The sequence below is a fragment of the Hetaerina americana genome, unplaced genomic scaffold (assembly GCF_022747635.1).
Source record: "Hetaerina americana unplaced genomic scaffold, ioHetAmer1.1.p SCAF_8, whole genome shotgun sequence".
NCBI lineage: Eukaryota > Metazoa > Arthropoda > Insecta > Odonata > Calopterygidae > Hetaerina > Hetaerina americana.
Genome location: NW_027287427.1, coordinates 36,199,239 through 36,226,613, shown reverse-complemented (window position 1 = coordinate 36,226,613; position 27,375 = coordinate 36,199,239). Strand labels below are relative to the sequence as shown.

General features: G+C 34.8%; 2 protein-coding genes across 7 annotated transcripts in view; both read left to right on the top strand.

The window, feature by feature from the left end:
- LOC139697655 (uncharacterized) overlaps positions 1–7,908 on the top strand; it is an 18,354-nt gene extending 10,446 nt beyond the window's left edge. For 2 of the 5 annotated variants that reach the window (XM_071596455.1, XM_071596459.1), the window contains exons 5-7: positions 385–530; positions 2,004–2,104; positions 7,569–7,908. In XM_071596455.1, the coding sequence (XP_071452556.1) occupies positions 385–530; positions 2,004–2,082 (225 nt within the window). In that variant the 3' untranslated portion in view covers positions 2,083–2,104; positions 7,569–7,908. Of the gene's footprint in view, positions 1–384; positions 531–2,003; positions 2,105–4,094; positions 4,436–6,559 lie in introns of those variants that run through there. The other 3 variants (XM_071596456.1, XM_071596457.1, XM_071596458.1) reach the window with 3 other exon arrangements.
- A 1,322-nt stretch (positions 7,909–9,230) lies between these two features.
- M6 (neuronal membrane glycoprotein M6) lies at positions 9,231–27,125 on the top strand. 2 transcript variants are annotated; one of them, XM_071596417.1, is made up of 6 exons: positions 9,231–9,596; positions 15,835–15,994; positions 18,001–18,160; positions 18,527–18,677; positions 20,973–21,121; positions 23,748–27,125. In XM_071596417.1, the coding sequence occupies exons 1-6, from the start codon at positions 9,593–9,595 to the stop codon at positions 23,874–23,876; spliced, it is 753 nt and encodes a 250-aa protein (XP_071452518.1). In that variant the 5' UTR covers positions 9,231–9,592; the 3' UTR covers positions 23,877–27,125. The 2 variants fall into 2 exon arrangements, with proteins under 2 accessions (XP_071452518.1, XP_071452517.1); XM_071596416.1 differs by lacking the exon at positions 9,231–9,596 and adding an exon at positions 10,658–10,788.
- The last annotated feature ends 250 nt before the right edge of the window (positions 27,126–27,375 follow it).

The following is a 27,375-nucleotide window of genomic DNA, read 5'->3' as shown; positions in this document are numbered from 1 at the left end:
ATCATTTGCTCTGCTTGTCATCCTCTTATTGATAATCTTGAATATCACTTGAGCTACATTGTAATTGCGAAAAGAATTCTCCACTTTGCTCTTAAATATCTGTATAGTTACTGTAAATGACTGATTTAGGAAGGAATTTGTACATTTTCGTTCTCACCCTTTAAGTACTGATGTGTGGAATCTTAGTCCTTTCTGAGTGACATGAATGCTCTTGTTTCTTCTGGCACCTAATGGAAGATGGACTCATAGGTATAATTTCACCATTCATTGATTTACAAAATCAGTGAATGGCAATCAATCAAAACTCTGCTCAAAAATAACTGAAAGAAATTAAAAGTGACTGTTCTAGAAATAAGTAATAACATTATGATTGGACTTTTTCAGCTTAAATGTGAATGTCCATATTTTACCTGGCATTCTGGCTTGCGAAATCATCGTGTGGTGAACTTATCTTATAAAGTCCATGACTTACCAAAGGAAGCTTGTTTTGATCAACATCTCCACATTGTAAAAGAAGAGGAAAAAGATGAGTAAGAAAGATCTTGTTTCACCACTTTTCCCCATTTGCCCTTTGTAGGGTTGACTTGTTGATGAGATGGTTTGTATTAACCGATAAAGATAAACACACTTAGATCTTGGAGGAAGCAGTAATTTATAGTCTAAGCAATTATTGAGGCCACAACTATAGAATTTGAAAGTAATGTGCCAAAATCAGATTATGTATATTGATTTTTATTATGTTTTGGGAGGTATTCCTTTTCTACAGGAATAGGACATCAATTTGTAACTACTTTTATGGTATTAATGCAATTGCCAAATATTTCAACTTGATATTATTGTCAAAACTGTACATTTTTTCAAAGTCAACAGATAACAATTCATAATTACTATATTGAAATAAATACTTTTTTACAATAATTTATGATAGTTCAATAAATGCTCTACATTGATTGAGAGTTGCCATATTTTGATTTGCTGCAATTAGGGTATCATAACCCTGAATGCTCAAATTGCCCATAAGTGAATCAATTAGCGAACTGCAACTGGTCTGCTAATTTTGAAATAAATGCAAAATAATGCTGGAAATAATGATTATCATAAATGTAGGTAGGGGACATAGTTATCCAGGGGGTAGAACATTGGGCAGCTGATTGTAGGATTCAATTCCACAGTATACCTCTTTGCACCTCCAGCTTCACTCAAGCTGTTATTTTTTGGATACCAGATCTTTCTGGGAAGCAATAGGTAGCGCAGGTAAAAGATCTGGCTTCCCTACCTTGATGAGTGAATTTCACAAACCATTGAGCTTAGTAATGGGTGAGCTCTACCCTCATCTATCTAACCGATCTTTGGGTTTATCTATGTGGTACTGGTAAATGTAGGAAAACTGATGATATAAAAAGAATTGCAGTGCCTGTGTCTTGCATATGGGTTGTTAATGTATGTCTGCTACCACTACTTTGGCAGTATTTATCTTAAAAAAAGCATTTAAAGAAGTATCTTGATTTTACTTCAAATTTACAAGTTGTGGAAAGTTACCTTGATGATTTTTCAAAAATGTTTTTGGATTGTATTTGTTCTCAGGAACTGAGGAAATCTAGATCCTAGAACAGTGAAAATGTTTGACAACCGAATACATATTTAGCTTCACTCATATTAAAAACAATTGTTAGCAAATAGATCAAAATTTGGAGTGGTGCCATGGCAATTATATTCAGTCTAAATGTGCTTTGACAGCATAATATATTTATTTTAAATGTATTTGTCTACAAATGCTGCTATTCAATATGTTCAGCTATCCATTAGTTCCAGCACCAAATGAATTATAAATCTCTTCTGGCAGCAATCTTTATTAATGTTATAATGAATAGTTGATTGCAGTGAAAACCTCACAGCTTTAACAGTAATTCATGTACTAATTGAGCAATGTCTTTCCTTATTCCAAATTCTGCATGCTGCCAAAATAATTCAGGTTAAATGAAAATTTTCTTTTATATTTTCAGTTCAGTAGAAGGATTTACCCGAGAAGTTTTTGATGTGATTTATGAAAATGTTCTGAAATCTGCTGGACCTGCAGTATAATTTGAAAATCATATAACGAATGGTGAGTAAAAAGTTGATTTAAATTTAGCAAATCAATGTAGTATCTCGCAGACCTGGGCCTTGCACTTAAGTTGTTTTCCCAATGCTTAAATATGGTCCAAGTGATTTATCATATTCAGTATTTTATCTATAAAGTTTGCCCTGAGACAATATTGACTTACAAAATGAAGGAAGTACTTTGCAGATTGAAACAAAAACCAAAAAATACAGTTCTGGTACATTGTTTTGCAGATGAACTCCTATGACTATTGAAGAAAATCCTTTTAATACAGAGTGGCACTCAAATTGCTATACTACTTGTCTCTAATAAGATAAAAAAGAATGTTGAAAAATGGCAATCAAGCGCTAAAGCCAGGAATCCTTTTTTTCACTGCAAAACTTGTACAGTATGTGTGGTAGTCTGATAAATTATCCACTTATTGATGATCCTGAACCACTTAAGCTGTGTACAGAATCAAACTTATTATTCTGTCATCATCACATATGGCTGCCTTTCCCTTTTTTGAAAGTGTAACTGACACTGGTCTGACCAAGTCTTTTAGCCAAATTCCTCTCTCATAAATGCTGTGAATTAGTTCATAAAAACTCTCCCTCTCACATTTTCCTAAACCTTAAAGTAGTTCCATAGGAATGTTGTCTACCCCCTCAGCCTTATTTGATTTCAGTTCCTTCAATGCTCTTTTCATCTTGCCATTGATTACTTGCCTGGACCTAAGCCTTCCTCATCTACATCATATTCTCTTTCTATATGTAATTGCTGGCCTAATGCCTTTACCATACAGTTCTTCTATATATTCCACCTCTCTTGGATCCTTTCTAGTGCAACTAATATTTTTACTGACTTATCTTTGATTGTTTGCAACAATTTTTGCTTCTCGGTTTTTTGCAGGGCTTTAGCTGTTCTGTATAACGTACCAATTTAACCCTTCCTCTGTGAACTTTCCATATCCTCCTCTATTTGTTAATTGCCTCAGTTTATTATTTAACTATTTATGCTTCCTTCTACCAATCTCCATATTACATTCTTCCATTTCCTTTTCTTAACTATTCTACTAATCATCTCATCCAAAATCTATGGTTTTCTTGTCTTTTTCCCATTAACTGTTCCCATAGTTTTGCTTGTGGCTTTTAGTATAACTTTATGATATATTCCCATTTTCCCTCTATGGTACCCAGCTCCCTGGCCTCACTCTTAACTTTCTCTTAAGTCTGCTGATACTCCTTTCTTAATACTTCCAAATTCCATTTCCTACTCTATTTTCCTTTTTTCATGTTTTTGAATTGGACACCATATTTCAATATTACTAAATTATGGGTGTGGCAGCTGGCATTAATCATGCTGTTCTAAAATCTGTGTCTGAACATAGTCTAACTGATCACTTCCTGAATCCCCGGGAATTTTCCATTTCCCTATGTACCTATGCCTTTTATGGTGTGCATTGGTGATGATTAACCTATCTGCTGTAGAACTCTATTTATTTCTCCCTGCAGTCATTCATTGTTCCTAAACCTTATTCCCCTCTCCCTATCACCATCACTTCCTTCACCCACCATTATGTTCCAATCCCCCATCACTTCAAAATTTCCCTCCAGGACCTCTTGCAATTATGTCCTCTAACTGATCATACACCCTATTGACTTCTTTCCCTCTATGATTGTTTGATGGTATGTACTCATATACCTGAGCAATTACCAAGTTCTTTGATTCTGCTTTTACTTCTAATAATAATAGTTTATCAGTTGCTTGCTCTATGTTAATGATGCTTCTTCCTACCGTTAGTCAATATTATTGCCACCCTTTGCAAGCTCTCTTCCCCTCTGCTGTGAATTACTCCATAACCATCACTTTGCTAATCCTTGTATCCTTTCATCTCAATTCACTCAGCCCTTAAATATCTATGTTTCTTTTCTCTATCTCTTGCTTTGCATTTTATAATTTTCCTGCCCTCAACATCAGTCTAACATTTCAAGCCCTTTTCTTACTAATTCAGACATCTTCTGTGTCTTCTATGCTGTTACTGTCACTTTCACTTTGCAAGGATTTCATGAGATGATGACCGCAGCAGCCTTGCATTCCCTACTACCAGGCTCAACACAGCTGATTGGACCAAGACTCAATTTCACTGTAGTGCCCATCATCCAACTCCAGGGGTTGGCCATTGAGGTGGTTTCCCATTTCCTTCCTCAGTTGTGTGTTAATGTGACAACAACACTGATTCCCTCCCCCTCCTCCCTCCCCAGACTAGGGTTTAGATGCATTTGCAGCCACCTCACTGAGGAATAGATACTGCACGAAGTACCTTTTGTCTGGCTTCTAACCTTTTACCTATCTGGCATGAGTGGCAGCATCAAGAGCAAATATCATTGCTCCTGCCAGCATAGGGTTAGGGGTCACCATAACGCATAAGAGCTTTCACCACATCATAGTTGTAGTCCATGGGGAGGTAAAAGTTAAATTACCTAGTGAGGTACTCTTTTTTATACAAATGAAATAAAGAATTTCAGAACAAAAATAAAAGTATTAAGCACAGACAATAAAATTAACAGCAAAAGAATATAATTTAGATTCAATGCATTGAAATAATGAGATCAAGAATTTAGGGATTTGGAAAAATCAATTCTGCCAGCATTGAGTTTGCATTTCTTAGCACTCAGTTGTTAGAAGAATGAGATAAATGATTGTGTTATTGTATTTTACCTGGAATCTTCTCCCGGAGTTCTATTAAGGAAGCTCAATGAATCATATGAGGTCAATAAAGACAACGTCAATATCCATTCTATATTTTATAAATAATATGGCAAGGCAAGGATGGAGGCTTCTTAGAATTTATTGTTAATAAGCAATATCTCATATCAAAGAGGCTCAAGTGTGTGTATGAATCATTTGCATAATGTATCCACTAGAATAATGATTACTGTCACTCCTGACAAAAGAGAGAGTAATGTCAATACTACCAGGTGCAGAAACTCTGCAGTTTCTGAGATTAGCAGTCTTTGTGGTGTTATTAGTAATATTCTAATAATGTTGGTAAATTCAATGAGTGCTCTGTATTTTATGGCGTAATTGCCTGATCACAGCCTACTAGATGAAACTAATTTTACTCTACATTTCTCATTAAAATATTTTGTGCAAAATATGATGATGCAAAGTATGATTTTCAATTGTATGATTGCATTCAGGTTTCACATATGTAGATTCTGCTGCTGCTAACAGTGGAGAATTTTCTGCCTAGGTGTGCATTGGCTTTATCTAAGAACTTTGATTTTTGCTAGAATAATTAATTGACTTCAAATATACAGGTATTCATCCATTTGTTGGACTCAATTGTTTACTCAAATTCAATCATACCACATTTTGAATGGTAAAGCTCATCTGAGCAAAGAAGAGCAAAGACTTAATACTTTAGGTATCCTTGTACACAAAAAAGTATAAAAATGTAAAGGTTTAATATTGTGGTATTATCCTGGAAAAAGTAGGGATCCATGGGTACATATGTATGTGCATCCTTTGAATTACACTGTAACTAGCTGCTTACTTCTAAGGTAGGTAATTGCAATTATTTTAGTTATTGGAATCAGAAAGTGAAGTCACTACTACTAGAATAGCCTTGCATTGAATGTGGTTTTGATTCATCTTTTACATGTTGTGTTAAAGGACTGCAACAATTAGACAATGGGGAATCTGATTTGATTTTGGAAAAAAATTAATTTTTAAAGATTTAATAGATAATTGTTGTAATATACTCAATTGAAGATGAAAAATACACTTAGATGTTGGAGTAACATAAATATCTGAGTAAAAAAATCCAAACAATATTTTAAAACAATATTGGTGCACAAACTTAAGCATTGAGGAAATTGAACAAGAATATTGAAAGAGATTTTCCATAATGGAAAAAGTTAAGCCTATGTGTCCTGTTTTATGCTTGGAGGTTGAATCTGCCATTCCTTCCTTTCCACATTCAAGTAGATAAAATATATTTGAAAACTACTTTTCAATTTTTGCATAGTAAGAGGGGGGACCCAAAAATAACAGGAATGTTGTTATAGACCCTTTAGGTCTCATTAAATTTTGTTCACCTTCAAAGTATTCCCCATTGACCACAATGCACTTCTCCAGATGATGCTTCCATTTTTAAAAACATTTATGAAATTCATTTATTGGGATGTCCTTCAGGCCTTCTAGCAATTTTTGTTTTACCTCCTGCACAGTGTTAAAATGCTTTCCTTTCATGTCCCTTTTGAGTCTGGGGACCAAAAAGAAGTCACAGGGAGCTAAATCCGGTGAGTGAGGGAGGTGAACAATCTATGTCATGCCGTTTTTTATGAAAAACTGCATCCTGGAGAGGGTGGTATGAGCCGGCGCGTTGTCCGCCGGCAATTTCCTCAACAGGAAACAAAATGCTCTTCATAATCTGCCATCATGTTTTTCGCCAGAATGAAAAAGTTGTTTCAGCTCTCAAGGACGGACCGATCCAGTCACAGCGATGGTGCTGCGCATACTGACACAGGAGGCGTGAGCCTGACGTACGACCGGCCGAACAAAGGCTTCCCCTACTTGTGCTCTCCACTGCAGCCCAATTCCCATTACTTTTGGGTCCCCTCTCGTTAAATTTTTTTTTTTGGAGATGTGATTTTTCATCTACCATGCACCGTAGAAAAAAGTGAAATTCTCATTGTTGAATCACTATGGAATCTGCATTTAGTTTTTCATTAGCAGGATGGTGCTTGTATTGGAAAAAGACCAGAAAGGTTTTCTTGATGTAAGATTCATTTAATCTGTATGGAATGAAAATGAATTTTTTTCCTATCGGCTTCCCTAAAAGTCTATTGTAACATTTTTTTAGAAAAATAATAATTGAAGTCAACTTCTATAGGTAGGGTAATTATGATATGTTATATGATATGCAGTTTTGTGTGGTTCAGAAACTCTGTTGTTGAAGCAAGATGACAATTGTACATTAAAGTCTTTTGAAATATAAGTAGAAGGGTAGAAAACGTAAAATACATGGAAAGGAAAACAAATGATGACATAGTAGCAATTGTGGAGGAGGCGAGAGGATTGTTGGGAGAAATCCAAAGTGGACAGGAAAGATGGATGCAGAACATTGTGATTGGTAATGGAATGCTGAAGACTCTTGTGTTATAGAGGAGGATGTAGGCAAGTGAGGTAAGGAAAAGAGTAGACATTCTGAAGGAAAATAAAGGGAGGTAGAATGAATGTGGAATCAAACAGGTTATTTTATAGTGGGGTGTCAGTTTGTGTCTTGTTACATGATGCTATGAAAGGTAGGCATATCATGTCTGCCCACCTTGAATGGCAAACTATTAAATGATAATTATGGTAAAATGTACTTTTGGATTATAGTGTGATTTATTTTGGACATGGAGAGGTAATCAATGTTACCTTCCCATTTATGTAGCATGTAACCAATACACGCATCCCTTTTGTTCTTGCAATTCAGGTTTGGATCCTAACACCCTCTCAGTATTGAAATGGCAGTCATATTGAACATTAAGAGGACTCTCAGCTAATAAACTAACTATCTGAAAAACTGATATAAATCTTTGGCATCACTGTAACTGTATACAGTCTGAAAATTTATGCTGTTGAAACTGTAATAAGGATCCAAAAATTGGGCCCTAGTTATTTATGGTTGGTTGCCTACAAGTAATAACTCTAAAGACTACTTATGAATGCTCCAAAATGTAATGTTAAACCTGTAATATTGTTCATTTTTTTCATTGATAGGACTAGTAAATTTTTCTGCTTAGAGGCAAGATTACAATTGTAATTGCTCACTTTATGTCACCAGCATTTGCCTAAAATTCATTAAATTCCAAATAAAGTTTGAAAAATGTTGTATTTGTATATTATTTATGCATTATTCACTCTGACAATCATATATAGTAGGCAGACAACACATGGTTATGGCTGAGATTTTAGCCCTGGCATGAGAACATTACCTGCAGACCCATCTCTCATTTAAAACTTTGACTGCTTACTGCCCGAAAGAAGATATATTCATGTTAGTGACAAGTTGATTGACCATCTACTTTTTGTCTAGGTTAATGTACAACCCCTCCCATGGATTAAGTCCTTAACAGGCTGGAAGGCCGTACATGTTCCATTGACCCCTAGAGCTGTACTGGCAGTGTCACCCATGTCAAAGAGATCGAAGGGTAGGTGCCAGATGGAAGGTAGTCCATGCAGTGTGTGCGCCTCAATGAGGTGGCTGCAAAGGCATCTGTTCCGTGGAAGGGTGGTCATTTCAGTGATGGTGTAAAGTTAAAAGTATTGAGAGTACAATATCCAATGGCCAGCATGGCGAAGTTACGGGAAATTGAAGGGTGATGGTGGAATCAATTGATTTTTTGCTTTTGAGGCTGCAGTCGATAAATTTGGAGTTTTGACCGAGGGCAATGGCTGCATTTTCTATGCAATTTTGAAAGACTAACCATTATTATCAATTGACCATACCATAATTCATCCCTTTGCCATACTTCTTCGAAGTCCTTTCAATTCAAACTTAATACTTATAAATATATTTTTTGACAAGGGGATAAAGACGCACTACATAAAACATTATTTACTCTGCCAGTAGAGATTTACTAGCTTTGACGTTGAAATGCTAATCCAGTGTGAATTAGGATGTCATATCAAAGTTTTTTCTGGTATGTAATGCCTTGACCTCGCTATATTCTAATTTAAAGAGATTGAACTAAGTAATCTTCCAAAAATAAATATAATACCCGTCATGAAAAAATCAAATAAACTGACTTCAATCAAATTCTTAACTTTTATCGCCTAAAATAATTGAACTGACAAGCTGAAATATCATCTCAAAAACCAGTGGAAGTTATTTTATCTTAAATTAAACTGATTAAAATTCAAACTAGATCATAGGGGACAATGGGAAACGGGAAGCAGGAAGTTTTTATTACGACTAATAAGGCAAACCCCTTAAAATATTGACAATTGAAGATAAAACTACGTCATCTTCGGGTATAATGATGGCATTTCCAGTAAATTTGGTTCTCTATATCATTATTTCGCGTAATAAATCATGACGCATAACGCACGTCTTTTGGACATTTTTATTTTAACTTCCGGAAAGGTACGTGTTTTCGCGATAAGGAGGTTTGCTACCTGTTAGCTTGTTTACTAACATTTAGGGCGTATTTCTGTTCCGCGATTTGCTTTTTGAAGACAATGACATTCGTTTATACGAGCAATCAAATTAAGTTAATTCAGATATGACTTGAATTTGACGAGTTCCAACGGTTAGTGAAAGTGTAAAGTGAAACGGCTCTCAATTAACGTGGATACAAGGTAGTATCATAGTGCTCGTAACTTCTAGTATTGTCGACAGATGTAATCTATCAGTTTTGTAGGAGGATTTAATTTAATGTTGTGGTGCTCGTCTTGACACGGTCGTTGCGGAGGACTTAGCAAAAGGAACTTCGGAAAAAGTGGGCTCTTGCGAAAATGGGTAAGTAAGATCTTTGTCGTAGTTTCTTCATTTGGCGCAAACTAAAGGAAATGCTTATTCAATAGGAAGATGATTCTTCCCTCTAGTTTTAATTAGGTTGTAATTAATAGGTGGAAATTACTCATCGTCATGTCATTTGCGTAAATGTGATGGTCACGCTTTCATGGAAAATGAAAGGGCAACTTTCATCCCCGTATTAAGTCAATACATTGTTTTAAAAAGGTATTATCTGAATGAGTGAGTTACAATGGTAGCTTTTGGAATTAGACCACGAACTGACATATTAATGTCTTGAACATCTTGGAACCTGATTTCCCAATCTTGTGCTCATTAATACACATAAATGTATTAAGAACTGACTTCAAGTTTCTATGAATTCTTTGCGAACAGGCGTGTTCCACACCGCTGTCGTAGCGTTTTAATTCGTACATTTGTAGTATGAATCAAGTTTTGATACAAGGTTTACAATTATTCAAGCCGATATCGTCGAGGGAGAAATGAGTTTTCTCTCATTTAGTCATTCAAATTAGTATTATCAACCCATACATTTTTAGTCGAGTAAGGCGGAGTTGGTGGAAAATGTGCCTCGCCTATCATTCGAACAATATTCGTGGGGATGGCAATTGTAAGTGAAGCATGGATAATGGAAATATATGAGTGTTTGGATCATGTAAACTCAACTGTCAACTGAGCTTGTAATTTTTCAAATAACTCTTTACCTGCTTCCTTACATTTGATCAGAGCGGGTTATTCCGTAATCTTGTTATTTATCCCTATCTTATCTTTCGATGATTATATTAGATCGTGGTGCATGCTATGTGGAAGCGAAGGAACTAAAGCTAACAGTTAAGGCGTTACTCTTATTCTCTCCTTTGAGAAGCAAGGTTTGAGTTTGGCCAAGCGTTGAATGCTCACTTTTAGGGATCCAGTTGCGTGCCAGGGATACCCCTTCTTTTCTTACCCCTTTGTTTCTTTGATGTATTGTGTTCTGAACGCCCGTCAAGGTTTTCTGAACGTAGCATCTTCTCCGTCACTTCCTCTCATTCTGTGCTAACAGTTGTTTGGGCCATGACCCGTGCGAATAGAAGCTCTCGCGCTCTAGATGAGGAGCCTGCGGCGACGCCCCTCCGAGAGGGCGATGCCGATGCGACCTCAGTGGATTATTCACAGAATTCTTCGGCAGACTTACGCGGTGAGTTTCAAGCCATTTGGTTTCGTTGCTCAATGCGATTATAGTGCTTTGCCAAATTTGGCGAGTTATGGGACCCATTGAAAAGGTACGCCGAGAAAACTACGCTACCTTAGTGGCTGACGACTTTCTCATGTAGTTAATGGCCAAAATAATTTCAGAAACTGATGAATTTGATAGCAGCTGTTAATGCCATTTATATTCTTTCATATTCCCAAGTGGATGAATACTTTATTTGTTTTCAAAAATTCATTTCAAGGAGTTGGTAGTAAAAATAGTCTTTCTTCTTCTGTGATGTACATATAGTTTGGTGGACTTCGTCCGTCAGTAAAAACAACTAAATGCAAAAACATGGTAAAAGAAATGAGAGAACACAAAGCAAGCTACGACGAATATTAGTAGCAGTGATTATGGACTGGCAGCTGAGGCAATTTGCTATACAGAAAGATACCAAATAAAAATTTACACCTGAACAAACAAGATGAAAGTACGCATCAAGACAGTAAAGATGTTAAGAGATCATCTGTTTCTCTTAGACAATTCAAAACACCGTTGGTAGTATTGCTAGTGGAATTTGGTATCATGTTATATTTGATAAATTGGCTCAGATTTATATGTAAATTGCAATTACATTAGAGAGTAACCAATCTACTTTCAGAGTCAGCATCATAATTCTGTTTATCAGCCCCTATGGATAAAATGTTTATGTTTTCCTAAACTTGCACTAAAGTATAAAATATGTACCGATGGCACATAAATCATAGACGACAAAGAGTGGCCTAGAATGTTAAAAGAGGGCATCAGTCAGAACTCTTGATTAGGAAGGTTGTATTAACTTTTTTTCATGCAAATTCGTATTTTACATTATTATTAAATGCTTCAGATTGGAAAGATTAATATTGATTTGATAAGTGCTAGTATGTAATTGGTGCGACACTTATGTGTCCATTCCTATAAGAAAACATGCTGTGCACTTAGGGTGATGGCGCATGATACTCTGTGTACAAAAAAAGCTTTAGAACTTATCAGACTGCCCTCTTCTGTTATGCATCTAGTAAATACTAGGCCTCTGAATTCTATTCCTACTTGTGTAATTCTCAGGACAAGGTTTTCTAGATATCTTTAATTTGTATAAGTGTGTCCTTCCACACACTATGCTTAATTATCATAGAGTGAATGAAGGGAATCAGCCATAAAATAATCCAAATTTCTCAGCAGTTTGAATTGATGAAAATGATGCTGTTTAATAGAATGTATTTAATTTTTGAAAGCTTTAGATTCAGCATATTTTAGCATCTTCTAGATCCTCCCATTTTTTCTTTCACCTCCATTTTCTACACAATTGTTTCTAAGTGGGAACAAACTTAGAGTAAATGTCCGTGCCTAACTAGTTGCAAATAAAGTATTCCAAGTAAGATGGAATTTTTTTCTTTTGTACACTGTGAACTGTGCACTATTACAGCATCATTGGTGTGTTTGGTCCCTGGTATAAGTGAGCTAACACACCTAAGTGAGTAGCACGTTTGACTTCACGAAATAAGGAGGTCATTTTCTTTTAGAATTTGTATGCATATTTAAAAGACCAGTTTAATAAATGTAACAGTAATAAAAAAAGCCAAAAATGTAAACATAATAACAGCAATTGAGATACTAATCTTAATTATAATAAACTCAGAAGACGAAAATAAATGGAATGTACTATTAGTTGATGCAAGGAATCCAGATAAAGTAGTTCTAGCATTTACTCCCAATAGTTATAATGCTTCCAATGGTGATCTTAAAGGTAGCTTGAAAATTGATGCCTCTAGAGTTACACAATGTGTGGCAGTAGGCAACACACAAGTAGTCTGTCTAGGTGCCTACAAAGCCTGTGCAGCCAGTTGCCACACCTAATTTATTACACAGAACCTTTGCAGGTGAATGCAGAAGTGTGTTGGCATTTTCTCTTGGGAATTAGTAAGTTGAAGTTTGGGATAAGAACAGATAAGCTTAAAAAATTCCAAGGTGATATTTACATGCTCTATTGGCAATAAAAATAAGTGTTCAGTGAAATTGATATGAATGCTAGGTCATGAGAAGTCCAAACATAACATTAATGACTCCGTTAAAAAAGTTACTGTTGCGGCATCTCCCACAGTTTCTTTGGAATTTGTCTAAGGTATAAACAGCCTAAGTGTTTATAGTTGACTTAAACCTCATGGACTGTGGCGCATCACGCACAACTACAAATGGGTGTGACATTGTATGTACGGTATTTCATCATAACATCTTGTTCCTTTAAAGCCCCCAAAGTTTCAGAGTTTAAGAGGAAGCCCGATAGCTTAACTGGATGTGGGTTCGAATCCTGGTCAAGGCGGATGAGTTTTACTCTCTGAAATTGCTGCATTGAAATTTTAGTGAGGGCTTAGAAGCGGAGTAATGGTAGGGCCTGGGTCCATCAAAAACCTGCTTCAATTATTGCTAATAATAATCACTGTAAATTATGCAGTGAAAGTGAAAATGTAGCTAATGTGTGAAACTTGACTAATTTAAAGTCAGTATTATCGAGTACTCTTGTAAATGAGTACTTGAGAGAAGATCACTTTAGATATAGGAAGATGATGGGTGTAGATCCTCTTCGTCAAACTGATCTGGATGTTTGGGTTTTGAAAGAGGATGGGTATGCGCCATCCCAAAGCAGTAATTAAGCCAGTGGTAGAAAGGAACAGGGTATAACTTGAATGTATATGTATACTTTTTTGGATTTTGGGAAGGCACTTGGCAAGTTAACTGGGTGCAATCAATGAACATTTCACAGAGAATGGGAGTGAACTGGAGAGAGACAAATTCCAGAACCTATACATGTCTCATACTGTACAAATGTGGATGGCAGATGGAGAATGAAAAGAGCCAGTGGTAGGCAGGGGAGTAAGACAGAAATGTCCATGATTGCCTTTCTTTTCAATATGTATGCCAAGGAAATTGAAAGAGCCGTAGGCTGGAGTGAAATTAAGGTGGGGAACCTTCTAATCAGTTAGATTTGCAGATGATCAAGAGCCGAATAGCCAGTCAGCCTAAGGGTTACAATCATCACTTAGAGCATTGCGAAGTCAGCGTGCGACACATTTGGGGTGAGGATTAATTGTAAGAAAAGATGAAGTTCTCAAGAAATAGGAAGGCTAAGATAAATATTAAGTTTGGGGTACATAAACTAGAATGAATAAAAACATAACCTTATTATGGAAGTGTTTTGGATAAGGGTGAGCTAAGTGGTGTAAATGTTAAATGAATAATTACATTAGATGAAAAAGCATTTACAAAGAGGCAGAATTGATGAAAGAATGATGAGATAATAGGGTGGTGGTTTCCCATTCCCAGTACATTAGTTAATACATTATCTTAGCAGAATTGTGTGTGGATAGACAAGTGCTACTGTCCATTATTATTCTTTTGGTATTCTCATTTATTTTACAGCCATAGTTTGAGGCTGGCACACTATGTGTGATTGGTTAGATGCATTTTATACTTCAAGCATAGTGCCAAAACCTGTATAACATTCCGATAAGAAAGTGTTTATATTTTCTGAATTGGATCAATGATTTTTAGCTTTTTATTTCAAGAATCTTAACAATTTTTTTCCGTAATCCCTAACAGCTGTGAAATAGCTGGTGATAAATATTTTCCTGGCCTTGCCAACTTACGTGGAAAATACTCTTCAGTTTATATGACACACTTATAGATATGAAAGAATGTCACGTATACACATCAGGATAATCTCCTAAAGAACCCTTGAACAAAAAATTGATCGTCCATGAAAATTGCTTTTTTCCTGAAAAGCTGACAAACTTTTGATCATACTAACACCAAATACTGGCCACCCCCTTGGGAGATAAAGAGAGTGTGATGGTTACTGTTGTGATATTCAGAAAAATAATCGTTTTCATTGCAGTAGAATAAATAAGTTAAAATGTTAGAGAGCTCAACTGCATGCTATTAATTCAAAAGTAGATTGCTTTTAAGTTATGGAACTTTTAATTACTCCATTTCTAACAAGAAAGTTATAAAATGTCTAATTCATATTAAAGTTGTCCAATATGTAAGCTATTAAACCATTGCAGATTATCTTCTTTACAAGATAAAATCATTAAGCTTAAGTCATATTACATTGCCTGGATTTGGCTTGGTATTGTACAAGAAATTCTCATAATGATAGCATTTGATGGGTGTACATATCTTTAAATGGGTATGGCCACATTTGACTGGGCAGTGCTGGAAATTGTTAAATTTTTTCTTCAGAATCATTGCCAGAACAAACCATGTCTTAATATATTACCAATTTTACACTGATCTGGAGATGCCACGTTTCTAGGAGCCTGAACGATTCTATTGTTACAGAATAATTCCCACTATCCCTCATCCTGAAAATTTGGAATTTCATGTTGACTCCCCTACCATTTTTATTGACACCATCTGTCAAAATTCTTTCATTTTTCTGTTTTACTCTTTATCCAATGGTGAAAACATTACTAAATCTTATTAGAATATAAACTCCTTGGGAAAACTGGCTTTTAATAACATGAAGTAAATGTTGTGAAACAATTGCTATTTCCTGTAGAGTAGTCATGTTTTTTTCAGGATTTTCACTCCATTTTTTCCAAGCTTTGAAGTGCTGTTCAACTCCTTTGTCATTTAAAATATATTCAATAGCTAAAGCTAGTGTTTTCCTATCTTGATTGGCTGGTTGGGAGAAAATTGCATGTTCTCATATGTATTCTTTCGTTCTTGTATGTCAACTAAGTTTGGGATATCAATATGGATTATGCCAAATAGAATTTGAAATTTAGTTGAAATATTCATGGGATTGTATGCTTAATGCATAAAAAAAAATTATCATCATTTGATATTTGTCTGGGATTATGCCTTTGGTCATTTAATTTATATGATCTATATTTGATTTGTGATCTACCTGTTTATGTTGAATTCACAAACATAGAGTAAATTTATTAAAATGTTTGTGAAATTTTTGGTAAATTTATTCATTAATTTGTCTCAAAATATTATATATTTCAGGTGGCCAATGTCGAGATTTCATGGCAAGGATCCCTTATGCAACACTGATTGCTACAATCATGTGTTGTGTTGGAGTGGGGGTCTTTTGTGGCACAATGTATCGTGGCTCTACACTAAGTATTTTAATGTTTGATCAAGTTTTCCACCTAAGAGTAACGTGGTAAGTTATTAGTATGATAGTAATGGATTTAAAGTTAGGAATATGATAAATTTTAGCTTGTGAATGTTATGAAAGACTTGAATATTATGAATATATTTGTTTTAGATTTTCAGTGAACACTCATTCTAACAATTGTTAAATTACCATGTATTTGTTCCAAATTATATGCATATTATCTGGATTATTATATTTAGTTGATTATAGTTCATTTATTACCATGCATTCTTAAATTTAATTATTTATTATCAATAAGTAATGTACTGCTTTTGGTAGTTTTGGATGGACACAACTAACAACTAAAATTTCTTTCAAACTAACCCTTATCCTCGCCTAGCATGCCTAGTACTTCCTCATTTATTTTCCTTTCGGTCCATTTCACCTTCTCCATTCTTCTCCACACCCACATTTCAAAAGCCTCCAATCTACGTCTATCCTCCTGCTTCAATGACCACGTTTCCACGCCATATATAACTATGCTCCATATCAAAGTTTTGACGAGTCTTTTCCTAATATCCTTACTCAATGTCCCTGCCATCAACTCCTTCCTCCTTGTGGAAAACCTCTTTCCCAAGCACAATTCTTCTTACATCCCTACTACTTTGACTATGTTGGTTCAAACACTTCTGAGATATGTAAACTGTTCTACCTGCTCTAGTTTTTGCCCTCTTATTTTAATGTTTAGTTTAGCCTTATTCTTTCTGGAAAATCGCATAACCACTGTTGTATTTACGAGTATATGAGTCGCCCGGCATACCCATGCCTTTTGTGGTGTCTAAACCAATTGTTGGTGATGATTAACCCCTTTTGCTACAGAATTCAATTGCTTTTTCCCTGCGGTCATTCCTCATACCTAAACCTTAGTCTCCCACCTCATCACCATCTCTTCCTTCTCCTACCCTCACATTCCAATCCCCCATAACTATCAAATATTTACCTGCAGGAACACAAGCGATTATGCCCACGACACGGCCTTGCGGTGGCTTGTGGGGTATTATGTAGATGTATGCCCCCTTTACTGATCGTATATTCTATCGACTTCTTCCTCCTTGTGATTGCTTGCTTAAATTAAATACATATAGTGATATTATTTTCTGCTATATCAAATGATATTAATTAGTACATACTTCAAATGAGTTTTAATGTATGCAGTAGACTGTAATTTTTGCCTGAAATATATTGTGAATTAATGTTTTGAGCTATTATTCAAAATTTATGAAAACTGGTACAGAGTCATTTGTCTTTGGAAAAAGGATGACAATGGGAAACGTGCATGAGCCTCCCCCCAAGCCATTAACTTTCATTGTAGCTTCTTGTACTATCCTTCTAGACTATAGGGAGAATGAGAAACATACCTCTTTGATTTTTGTGAGATTTTTTCTACTTCGCTGGGGGTTTTGCCAAACCCACCATGCACAAACATTTCATGAGGCTCAAATTAAGTAGTTTCTGGTGTGATGTGATGGAATTCGAACATAATAAAGAAAAACTAACTACCGTATTTTCCCGTTGATAACGCGCACTGAGAACTTTGTAGTTGTCATTAATTTGTATAGATACCACGTGCCCAGGGCTTCATAGTTATCTTGAACGTGTATAGATGCCGCGCATCTGTATTTAAATATATATACGCACGTAAAAATTACATATAGTGTGTCTAACAAAAGTCTATATGGGATGTGTGTTTGTAAAAATATGTCTATGTTTTGATTTTTTCAATTTTCATTACATAGGGCACATCATCATTTTTTTTGATCATCTGAAAATTTCTAATGCGTGCATTATCGATGGGAAAATACAGTACTATCTTTTCTTTATTATCTCATATGCAGCTTTTCTGTTACCAACATGTTAGTAGCATCCAATAAATTTTATCAATATTTTTGATGGTGGTTGTAATGTTGTATGATGATTTTCTCTCACAATAGAAGAAATGGTGTTAATGTTTACTTCTTTACTGTATTTCTGGGTCTAACTTATTTGGAATTGTCTTCTCCCTTTAATTTTAGGTTGGAAGCAGTGCAGCTTGTCTTTGTCATTATTGGTGCAAGCATGGGGGCCCTTGGCTTGATGATTCTTTTTGTTGGATGTTTAGCAACTGGGGCTACTCGATATAAGGTTTATAAGGCATGGAGAGCAAGGGTTGGAGGTCGTATATCTTGTGCTATTGTGAGTAGGTTTTTGTATTTTTATGTAGCTTACTTTATGATATGCAATGCATATTATGTACTTGCCATATGTATATAGTATACAATTTCCACATATATGATAAACAAGCATAAAGCTTGTCTGAACTCAACATGTTGAAAATTGAAAATTAACAGTGCTATAAGATAGAAAATGATCTCTTTTGTTGTATATTTTATGGTGCTTCATTCCTGATCATATTGTTTCTGAAATAATATTGCTTTAAATGGTGCTTAAAATTATTTTGTTCCCAGTATTTGCCAAAGTTATTTGTAATAGTGCATGCTCTTGGTGTAATATATATTTATTGCCATGGATTATGTATCAATTTTTCTTTTTCTTTTGTAGTTCATGGGCATAACATACGTGTTGCAGCTTGCATGGCTTTTGATGCTCTGCTTTCTCGTAATTGTCACTCTTTTCTACACCATATTTTGGAAAATGTGTTCCAGTAATAGGGTTCAACGAGATCATCAATGTATCGACTTTCAACAATTCGGTAAGATATGTTTCGTGAATGTTTACATCAAAAGTCCATTAATTAGGAGATCATCAATGTATCGACTGTCAACAATTCGTAAAGTATCTATTATGATAAAGAACTATGAATAGCACAGGTGAGTAGGAAAGGTAATGACTGTGATCAACTACCTATTTTTGACCCTGTAGAGACTGTCTTAGTATGAAAAAATTGGTATAAATGTATATCCCATAGTGCATTTTCTTTTACAGTTGCATACAGCATATCATTCTGTAGTACTTTGTTGAAAACTTGGAAGTGATTCCTATGAATTTGGAGAGCTCACTTTACAATATAATAATTTCAGAGTAAAAAATCATTTGCCTTTACCAGGATTTGAACCTGCATCACTTGATGTCCGGCCAAGTGCTTTTGCCAGTTAAGCTACCAAGGTGTCCTCTTACACTCCTTAAGCACTTGGTTGGCCAGAGAGGGAATCGGGTTTGAGTCTCTGTCAAGGTGAATGAATTTTACTCTGAAATTGTTGCATTTATGTGCCCATTTAGCGGATGACCCATTAAAAGTCACTGTTGTAGCATTTACTGCAGTTTCTTGGATGATCTCACTTTATTGACTAAACACACTGATGCCAGCCATTGCATTTGACAAGTGTATAGCTATGAGCACCATCATTTTTGCTGCCTTTAATGAAGTCATTTTTTTATGCTCCATTTAGTGACAGCAACATATTTTCTGATCATTGATTGCCTTTTAAGATCCCTATCTACCTTAACATCTTTTACAACAATTTCCTTGCTCCCAAGCAGGAAAGAAAGAGGAGCATTGCTCCCAAGCAGGAATGAAAGAAATGCACTTCTGTAGGAAGTACATTTCTTTAGATGTTTCTTCAAGGGATTGACTTTAAGATGACGGGTAAGAAAGGGAATAGGATGTGACCATTGCCTGGGAAGACAGCCATGTTGGTCTCTACGCTCTTTAGGAACCATCTTATGTAGTTGTGATTGAGGCTCTAGTAAGGGAGATTGATTGCTGACTGGTACTTTTGCTTTCTGACTGTTTTGGGAATTCTGTTATTTGTTGTGGCAGAAAATGAGATGACGATTGTGTGAGGAAAGGAAGGTGTATGTCTAAGAGTGATGTTAGTTGAAAAAGGGAGTGAATTAAAGGTGTTGGGTGTTAATCGAGTTCAGGTGGGATGAGGGATCTAGGTAATATGGTGGGAGATTCAGGCCAAGGGGGGAGGAGAGTTGGCCAGGTGGAAAATTTGATGGTAGATGAAGGATGATAATGTGTTTGTGGATATTTATTTTCTTTCTTTGACACAGAAATGAGGTGATGGAGGCGAGAAATGATGGAAATTGATTGAATTTTTCCTTAATGTTGAGGTTTCAGAGGAATGAGAATAGAATGTTGTGGTGTTTTTAGAGAGGGAGTAAAATTTTTTGGCATGAGAAACTGGGCATTAATTTATTAAGTAGACACCCAGTTTGCGATGTGGCTGGCCGCAGAAATGGAACCAACTTGCTGCTGTGATTTAGTGAATTAATGTATTTTTAATAATCTGCAGTTTTCTAATTTGAATGGCTGAGAAAGAAGCAGCCCAGATCTTGCTACTAGGCAGTGCCATGGGAGAGATTAGGGCTGTGTGGACAAGACATTTCAAGGAGAGGGGGAGGGTGCTTTTTTGTTTAATGAAGAGTAGATGGAGGACATAGAAATGTTGTATTTTAATGCTATTCTTCTGAAGTTGTGGTTAAAAGGTTATGATTCTTCTATCTTATAGTCTTTATTAAGAGTAATGCCTAAACATTTGGTGTAGACTTTAGTGGAAATTGGGGTGTTATTAATGTGAATTTGAATGGGGGAAAGTAAAGGTGTAAGTGGGAGGGCCAAGGGTTTTGGATTTTTCATTTTCTGGAAAAAGAGGCTCTTTGAACATTTGGCTGGGTTTGTTGAAATGATACCATCCACTGCCTGGCTACGGGATATTGTACAGGCTGGCGTGCCACTTGGTGCCAAAGATGTGAAGCTGAGATAGTGATCTCATCTGCAAATATATAAAAGTTAATGTTAGTGAAGGTAGAAATGTCATTATTGTATATGTTGTAAAGTATATGGAGAGATAATGGCTCCTGGTGGCATGACAGCTGAGATTAATGAAACTTGTATCACATATTTAGAACTAATTAAGCTGATAATAAGACAAAATCAAAAATTATTTCATAAATTATGTAAATAAAAAATGTATCATCATCTTTTGAACAGCTATAATATTATGTGAAATTTGATGTTCTAAATCATTCTTTCTCGTAGACTTCATGTTTCCGAGTGGAACAAGAGCTGATGATATGAAAGTTTGTGAAATGCAAGAAATAAAACTTTTCTGTAAAGATTATGTGGAGAAGGCTGAAGTGATGTTCATATTGGCTACCGTGGCTTGTCTTCTGGTGATTCTTAGTCTTGTGAGTATGCTGTAAATGATCTTGGATAATGTTATACAATAGAATCAATTAATTTTCAAAATGATTTTTGGAATGTGAACTGTATGAAATGGGTATGTGCCGAAACTGTGAACATAAAACATTTAATGGGAATTTTCTTCTTCTGCAAATTAGAGGGAATATATATTTTTCCATTGTCATCTTGATAATTCATTGTCAAGACCAGGTTCCAACTATACAAGGTCTGTATAAAAAATGATGAGACTGGTCTTTCTATGTTCAAAATGCTTGATGGATAAAAATCAGAGAGTTGTCACCTTCTAGCAGCATCTGTGAGAAGTAAAGCACCACCTTGCTCGTGGCCCTATCTTGACTTAACTCCGCACAACAGGGAGTCTTTTCCGAGGCTTGCTGTACAAATTCTTTTGTCAATGTAATGAAGGTGTTAGAGAAGCTGCGCTTGTGCATTGAATTCTATTTTAATCTCAAGAAAAGTGCAACTGAAGCTTATGTAATTAGTCTAGGGGCATTTGGCTATGAATCTGAGTCAGGCACAGTGTTTGCATTGGTATAACCACTTCCAGTCTGGGCAAGCCTTGACTGATGAAGAATGTGGATCACTATCAATCTCAACAAATGATGCCCACATCAGCAGTGCGAATGCAAATCGTAAGTTAAGTGTCAGGGATATTGCTGATGAAGTTGACATTAGTGTTGGATAGTGTTTCACCATTTTGACAGAAAATTTGGGCATGCAGCAATTCGCGTCCAAAGTTGTACCACGAGTGTTGGATGAACAGAGGCATTAAGTCTTGGCATCAGCCAGGAACTGCTCAATTGTTTAAATAACTACTGAAACTTCTTGAAAACAATCGCCACAGATGGCGAAACCTGGGTTTATGGTTATAATATAGTAGAAACCAAAATCCAATTCTTCACAGAAGCAGGGGCCATCTTCTCCAAGACCCAAAAAACCTCGGGTGTTGTGATCAAACATGACGGTGATGTTGATCATTTTTTTCATCAAGGAAGGGATTATTCATTATTAATATGTCCCCAAAGAACAAACAGTGAACAGGCAGCGCTGTATAGAGGTTATGAGAAGATTAAGAACTTGAAGATGTTGTGGAAGAGACCATAAATGTGGAAAAACTAGTCCTGATGCTTTACATGTCATCATCGCAACACACTGTTGCACACATCATTGATTGTTACTGAGTTTTTGGCTAAACAGCACACTAGTGATCCCCCAGCCACCCTACTTTGCAGATCTAGGTCAAGCTGACTTTTTCCTATTTCTTAAGTTGAAATCTGCCTTGAAAGGATGCCGATTTGAAACTATTTAAGACATTCAACAAAAGTATACTGCAGACTTAAAGACTATCCTGAAAGAAGCATTCCAGATGGGATTCAAAAGCTGGGAAAAAATTGGGAGCATTGCATTAGCAGCCAGTCTGTATATTGAAGGCGATATGTATGATCAAAGGGCAACTCTGAAAATCAAGTGTGTATTCATTGCCTCATCTTTTTTTTGAACAGTCCTAGTACACTTCATATTTCCAATAAAAATTTCCACATATTCCACACAAACTTGTTCTCTAACTACTTTTGTGAAGGATATAGTTTTTTCCTACGCATCTACATAATACCATGCAAGTCACCAGGAAGTTGTGTGGCTGGGGGAGTGTCCAAACCAGAAGTGCACAGCACTCTGAAATCATGCACCATGCATGAGAGACAATTACAGTATAAAAATTCAACTTGCAATATGATATATAGGTTTTGCAAATCATGCCCATGGATAGGCATTCATTTTCGCTATTGTTTTACAAAATACTCTGGGTAATTCCTTTATAAGTACTTTGCAAATGTTAAATTGCAAATTCAATTTGAATAGTAATTAAGGTGTAGATGAAACATCAGTTTGACTTTTCTGGACAAATATGGAATCATAAAAAATATTTTTGTAAGTGCAGTTACTTTAAACCTACATATTTTGATATCCAGTTTTTCTCTTTAATTGATTTTGCAAATAATGAGGTTTTTTGTGTATAGTCAAAGTCTTATTGAGTCACATAAATATCAGTGGTTCATTTTGCAGTTACCATTTTATTATATGCATTATTATGGTTTGTTATCTATTATTACATTTAATGCTAAAACAAATGGTATAGTGTAGCATTTGAAATTTTGTGGCCATATCTGAAATATTAGACATCATAATGCTACTTGTTGTGTTGCAGGAAAAAAAATACTTTAACATTAGTGTTCCTGAATCCTGGACCATGCAGTACAAGTTGTCCATATAATTTGAAGTGCACAAATATTGTATGAAGTATATGCCTCCTCAAAAAAGAAGAGTTTTTCATAAATTTATGTTTTAGACATTGATGATGACTATACATGATTATAATTTTCACATGATTGCAAAAATTGTATTAGCTTATTCAAGATCTAAATTATGCTTTTGGCAGGATAGAACTCTTAATGCACTATGAACCCTTATATAAGAGAAAGAAATAAGTCCTCCCAATACTCTCATTTGATTGAGATGTCTTACATTAATACCGTGGTTTAAGCCGTAAGCATGCATAACAGTTTTGGTGTTTGAAACATTCTACAGTGGCATTTGTACAATCTGTTGCAGGTTCACTATCTGATGTGTTTATCAGCTAATTATGCTCACATACGTGATCATGAAAAACTGCAGGAACTCCAAGAACTTCAATATTTACATGATCCAGACATGTCAGCCCATTCAAAGGATCGCTTCTAGGATAAGGCCAAAGAAATTTTCAGTGGGGGAAGTAGTCGACATTTAAATACAAGGTCATCAACAACCTTGCATGAACAGGCTTAATGCTCTGTGAAGGTAAAATGAAGTATTTAATTTTAGAACAATTTCATAGTGCATATGAAGCTAATTGAGATGTTTTAATAAGTGTCATTTATCTAATAGCAATAACTTAATTTGGTCTATTTTTGAAGCTACTTCTTGCAGAGTTTTTGTATTGAGTGGTTTTCTGAATTTAAATTGAGAATCTCATTTATTTCTGTATTTTGGCTTTCATTACCCGTATTTGAGGAACAGATGTAGGAATGCAGTTTTCAGAAAATATTACTCCTTCAACTAAAATATAACTGTTAGGCTTTGACCCAAATTTTACGAGATTTTCTTTGGATCAAAAATGCTGGAAGGGTAGCCGTAAACCCTAACACTACAAATTGTATTTTTGTGAAAAACGTTTTTACAGTACAAGCTGGTAGTGTAACTAAAGTTGTATTGTAAATGGGACTCAAAAATATGAATGGATGCATGTTATCAGCCTAGTGCCCAAGTTTGATGATGTCCTATGAATGTTTTTACCAAGGGAAAGTTTTCTCCTTCTATGGCTGTGTTCATATTTCTACTTGAAATGTCTAAGACTTATTTTAAATTTTAATTCAACATCAGTTATTACCTACTAAATGGAATTACAATTTATTAATTTTTAATAAAACATTTCTATCCCTAAATAATAGCTACTAAAATATTTCTATTGATAACTATTATTCTTCATGCCATTATAAAAGTAATTCTATTTATTTAGACTCTGCAATATATCTTGTTGAACTTCATGTGGCCATGGCTCCAGAATTTGTCCATTATAACAAGGTTTTTATTCCAATTGCAGTAAATCCTTCTGGCATCAGAAGTACAATCACACAGTAAACCTTACATTAACCAATTCTAATTGCTTTGAAGTCATACATCCAAAATGTCTTAATTTTATGAGAATTAATTAATATGATCTATTAGTGCTCTATTCATTGTACAAAAATGATGCATTTTGAAAACTAGGGAAATGCTCAGGAAAATTAAAGGTTAATGACCTTAAGGTTCCAGTAGGCAGTGATTTTTCGTTTCCTTATCATCTATATGAAAATGATAATGTAAAATTAAGTGGTTGTATATGTATGGAAATTTTCCCTGCCATTTTGCATTTAAGGCATACTAGTTGTGATTCCAGTAATTTTCATACTTCATTATGTTTATAAGAAATAAATTTTTAGGTAAGTTTTGCTCTAATATGTTTTAATCATTTTAATGATTAATACTTATATTTATACTTCTCAATGTTATTAAGGTATCAATTTTCATCAATATTTGGGCTTAAATCAATTTCAGATATTATTTGCAGTTTATCATTCACGCAAAATTTTGAAAGCATTGTTTTTTGTAAATATGAGCAGGAATCTACATTTTGGATTTGTTACTGCTGGTAGAAGTATAATTTCTTTGAGATCACATCAATGCAGAGGGAACTTGGAGGAATCTTTTCCTATGTGGGCTCTTTATTCATATTTTTTCATGTAATTTACATTCATTGGCAAAAAATATTTTTAGGTGTTTCAAAACATGTATAGTGCTCTGTAACTGCCAAAAATTGGAGGGCAACTTGTTTATTGCCAATACTAATTTTGGATTAATTTATCCAAAAGTTATAGAGAGAGTTCAAAATGCCATATTGAAACTGATAAATATTTTTGAATGTTCATTGCAATTTAGTTACGTTTCAAAATCACTGCCAGGTGCAAACATCAATGTTATATGACATCTTGTCATCAGGGCAAATGTTGTTTGGCTCACGTATTGTTATCATTTAAATGTTTGTTAGAGAATTCCTTTTATTATTGTGGGTTTTATATTTCCAGGAGTTATAATATTTGAAGGCCTGATATTTAAGTCACCTAATATTTTTTTGAATGCATTCTAATTTGGTTCCATCATTTTTTTATTTTTAGTTTAGAGGGCTATAATCTTTTCTAAGAGTACATTCCTTTTAACATTTCATTTTTAAATGATTAACTATCATAGAAATGTATTAGAAGGACATATATAAGAATTCCTAAAGTATACTATAGCACCTTCCATCTCTCCTTTTACTAATTAAAACTGGGTTTTAGAATTTGTAACTTAAGTGCCTTAATTGGGATTTTAGTGAAAATGAATTAATGCACTACTATCTGTCTCGAATGATTATGTTAGAATAATCAATTGTTGACCAAATAATGAGAATCTTTTTTCTCTATAAAATCATTCTTTAACCATGCACAAACACTGAATATTGAATTGAAATGTGACGACTCTCTCTCATCTGGAAATTTCTTTGGCATCCAAGCACAAACCTAATGTACATAACTATTTTAATCTGGCTTGATTAGGGAAAGATAATGCGAGCAGACCATTAAATATTTTTCTATTGGGCAATGATGCATGAATAGATGTATAAATGAAAAGCTTTAGTAATTTTTAGTTTCCAAGTGGAGGAATTTTTTTTGCTGCAGAGTGAGGGATGGTATTTGCCATTGCAATTGAATTCAAATTGGATATCAGGGCTATTGGACATCTTAGATGAAGTAACAACCCTTGGGTCAATAATAGTGATTATCAAGGCCTTATGATTATAGGAACTTCATATGACATGCACTTAAATCCTGGCAGTAAAGTCAAGAAAAACTTAAGTGCTGTTAGAGAATAGGTAGCTATTAATTTATTTGTAATCATTATTTTGAAATATGGTAATTGGTGAGCACAAATTGTTTACTATGACTAATGGTATTATTATAATTTTGTAGGCTACCTGTGTCTGTATTAATTTCTTAAAGGTCATGTGCTCTTAACCAAGTTTTCTGAGTGAAAGTATAATCTAATTTATTTGAGGACTGTAAAAGCAGCAGTGTTGATTTGTTTTATATGTAATGATGGATAAATGTGATTATTTTGTAAGAAAGTATAGCACAGCTGTCTATTTTGCTCTTACGTTACAAAAATGAATTGCATATCTGTGGTAAAGTTAAAACATTTTTATATGTATTTTACACGTGGTAAACCACAGCATAAAAGTGAAGGTATTTACTTTTGTCTTTATTTGTGTGATTCTACACAAATTGTGAGTTTATTAATGTTTTAAGTTTTGGTGCTTAGTTTTCAATTTTTAGTTTTGTCTTAATGTTTTATATTTATATGACTTTTGTATTAAAATTTTTTAAAAAGGTATATTCTGTGTAATTTAATAGTTGAGAGTAATTTTGAGAACAGCATAAAAATATTTTTAGAAAACATTCCATTTCTCAATTTGACAAAACTTAATCCAATTTCATGCTGGTGAGTGAGATCACCTTGTGAAATTGAGGGAACTATACCATTGAGTCAGCCAATACGAGAAATCATTTTATGATGCACTCGTTGCATTTACAAAAGTAGGAAACATAAAGTATTTAAAGTAATCATT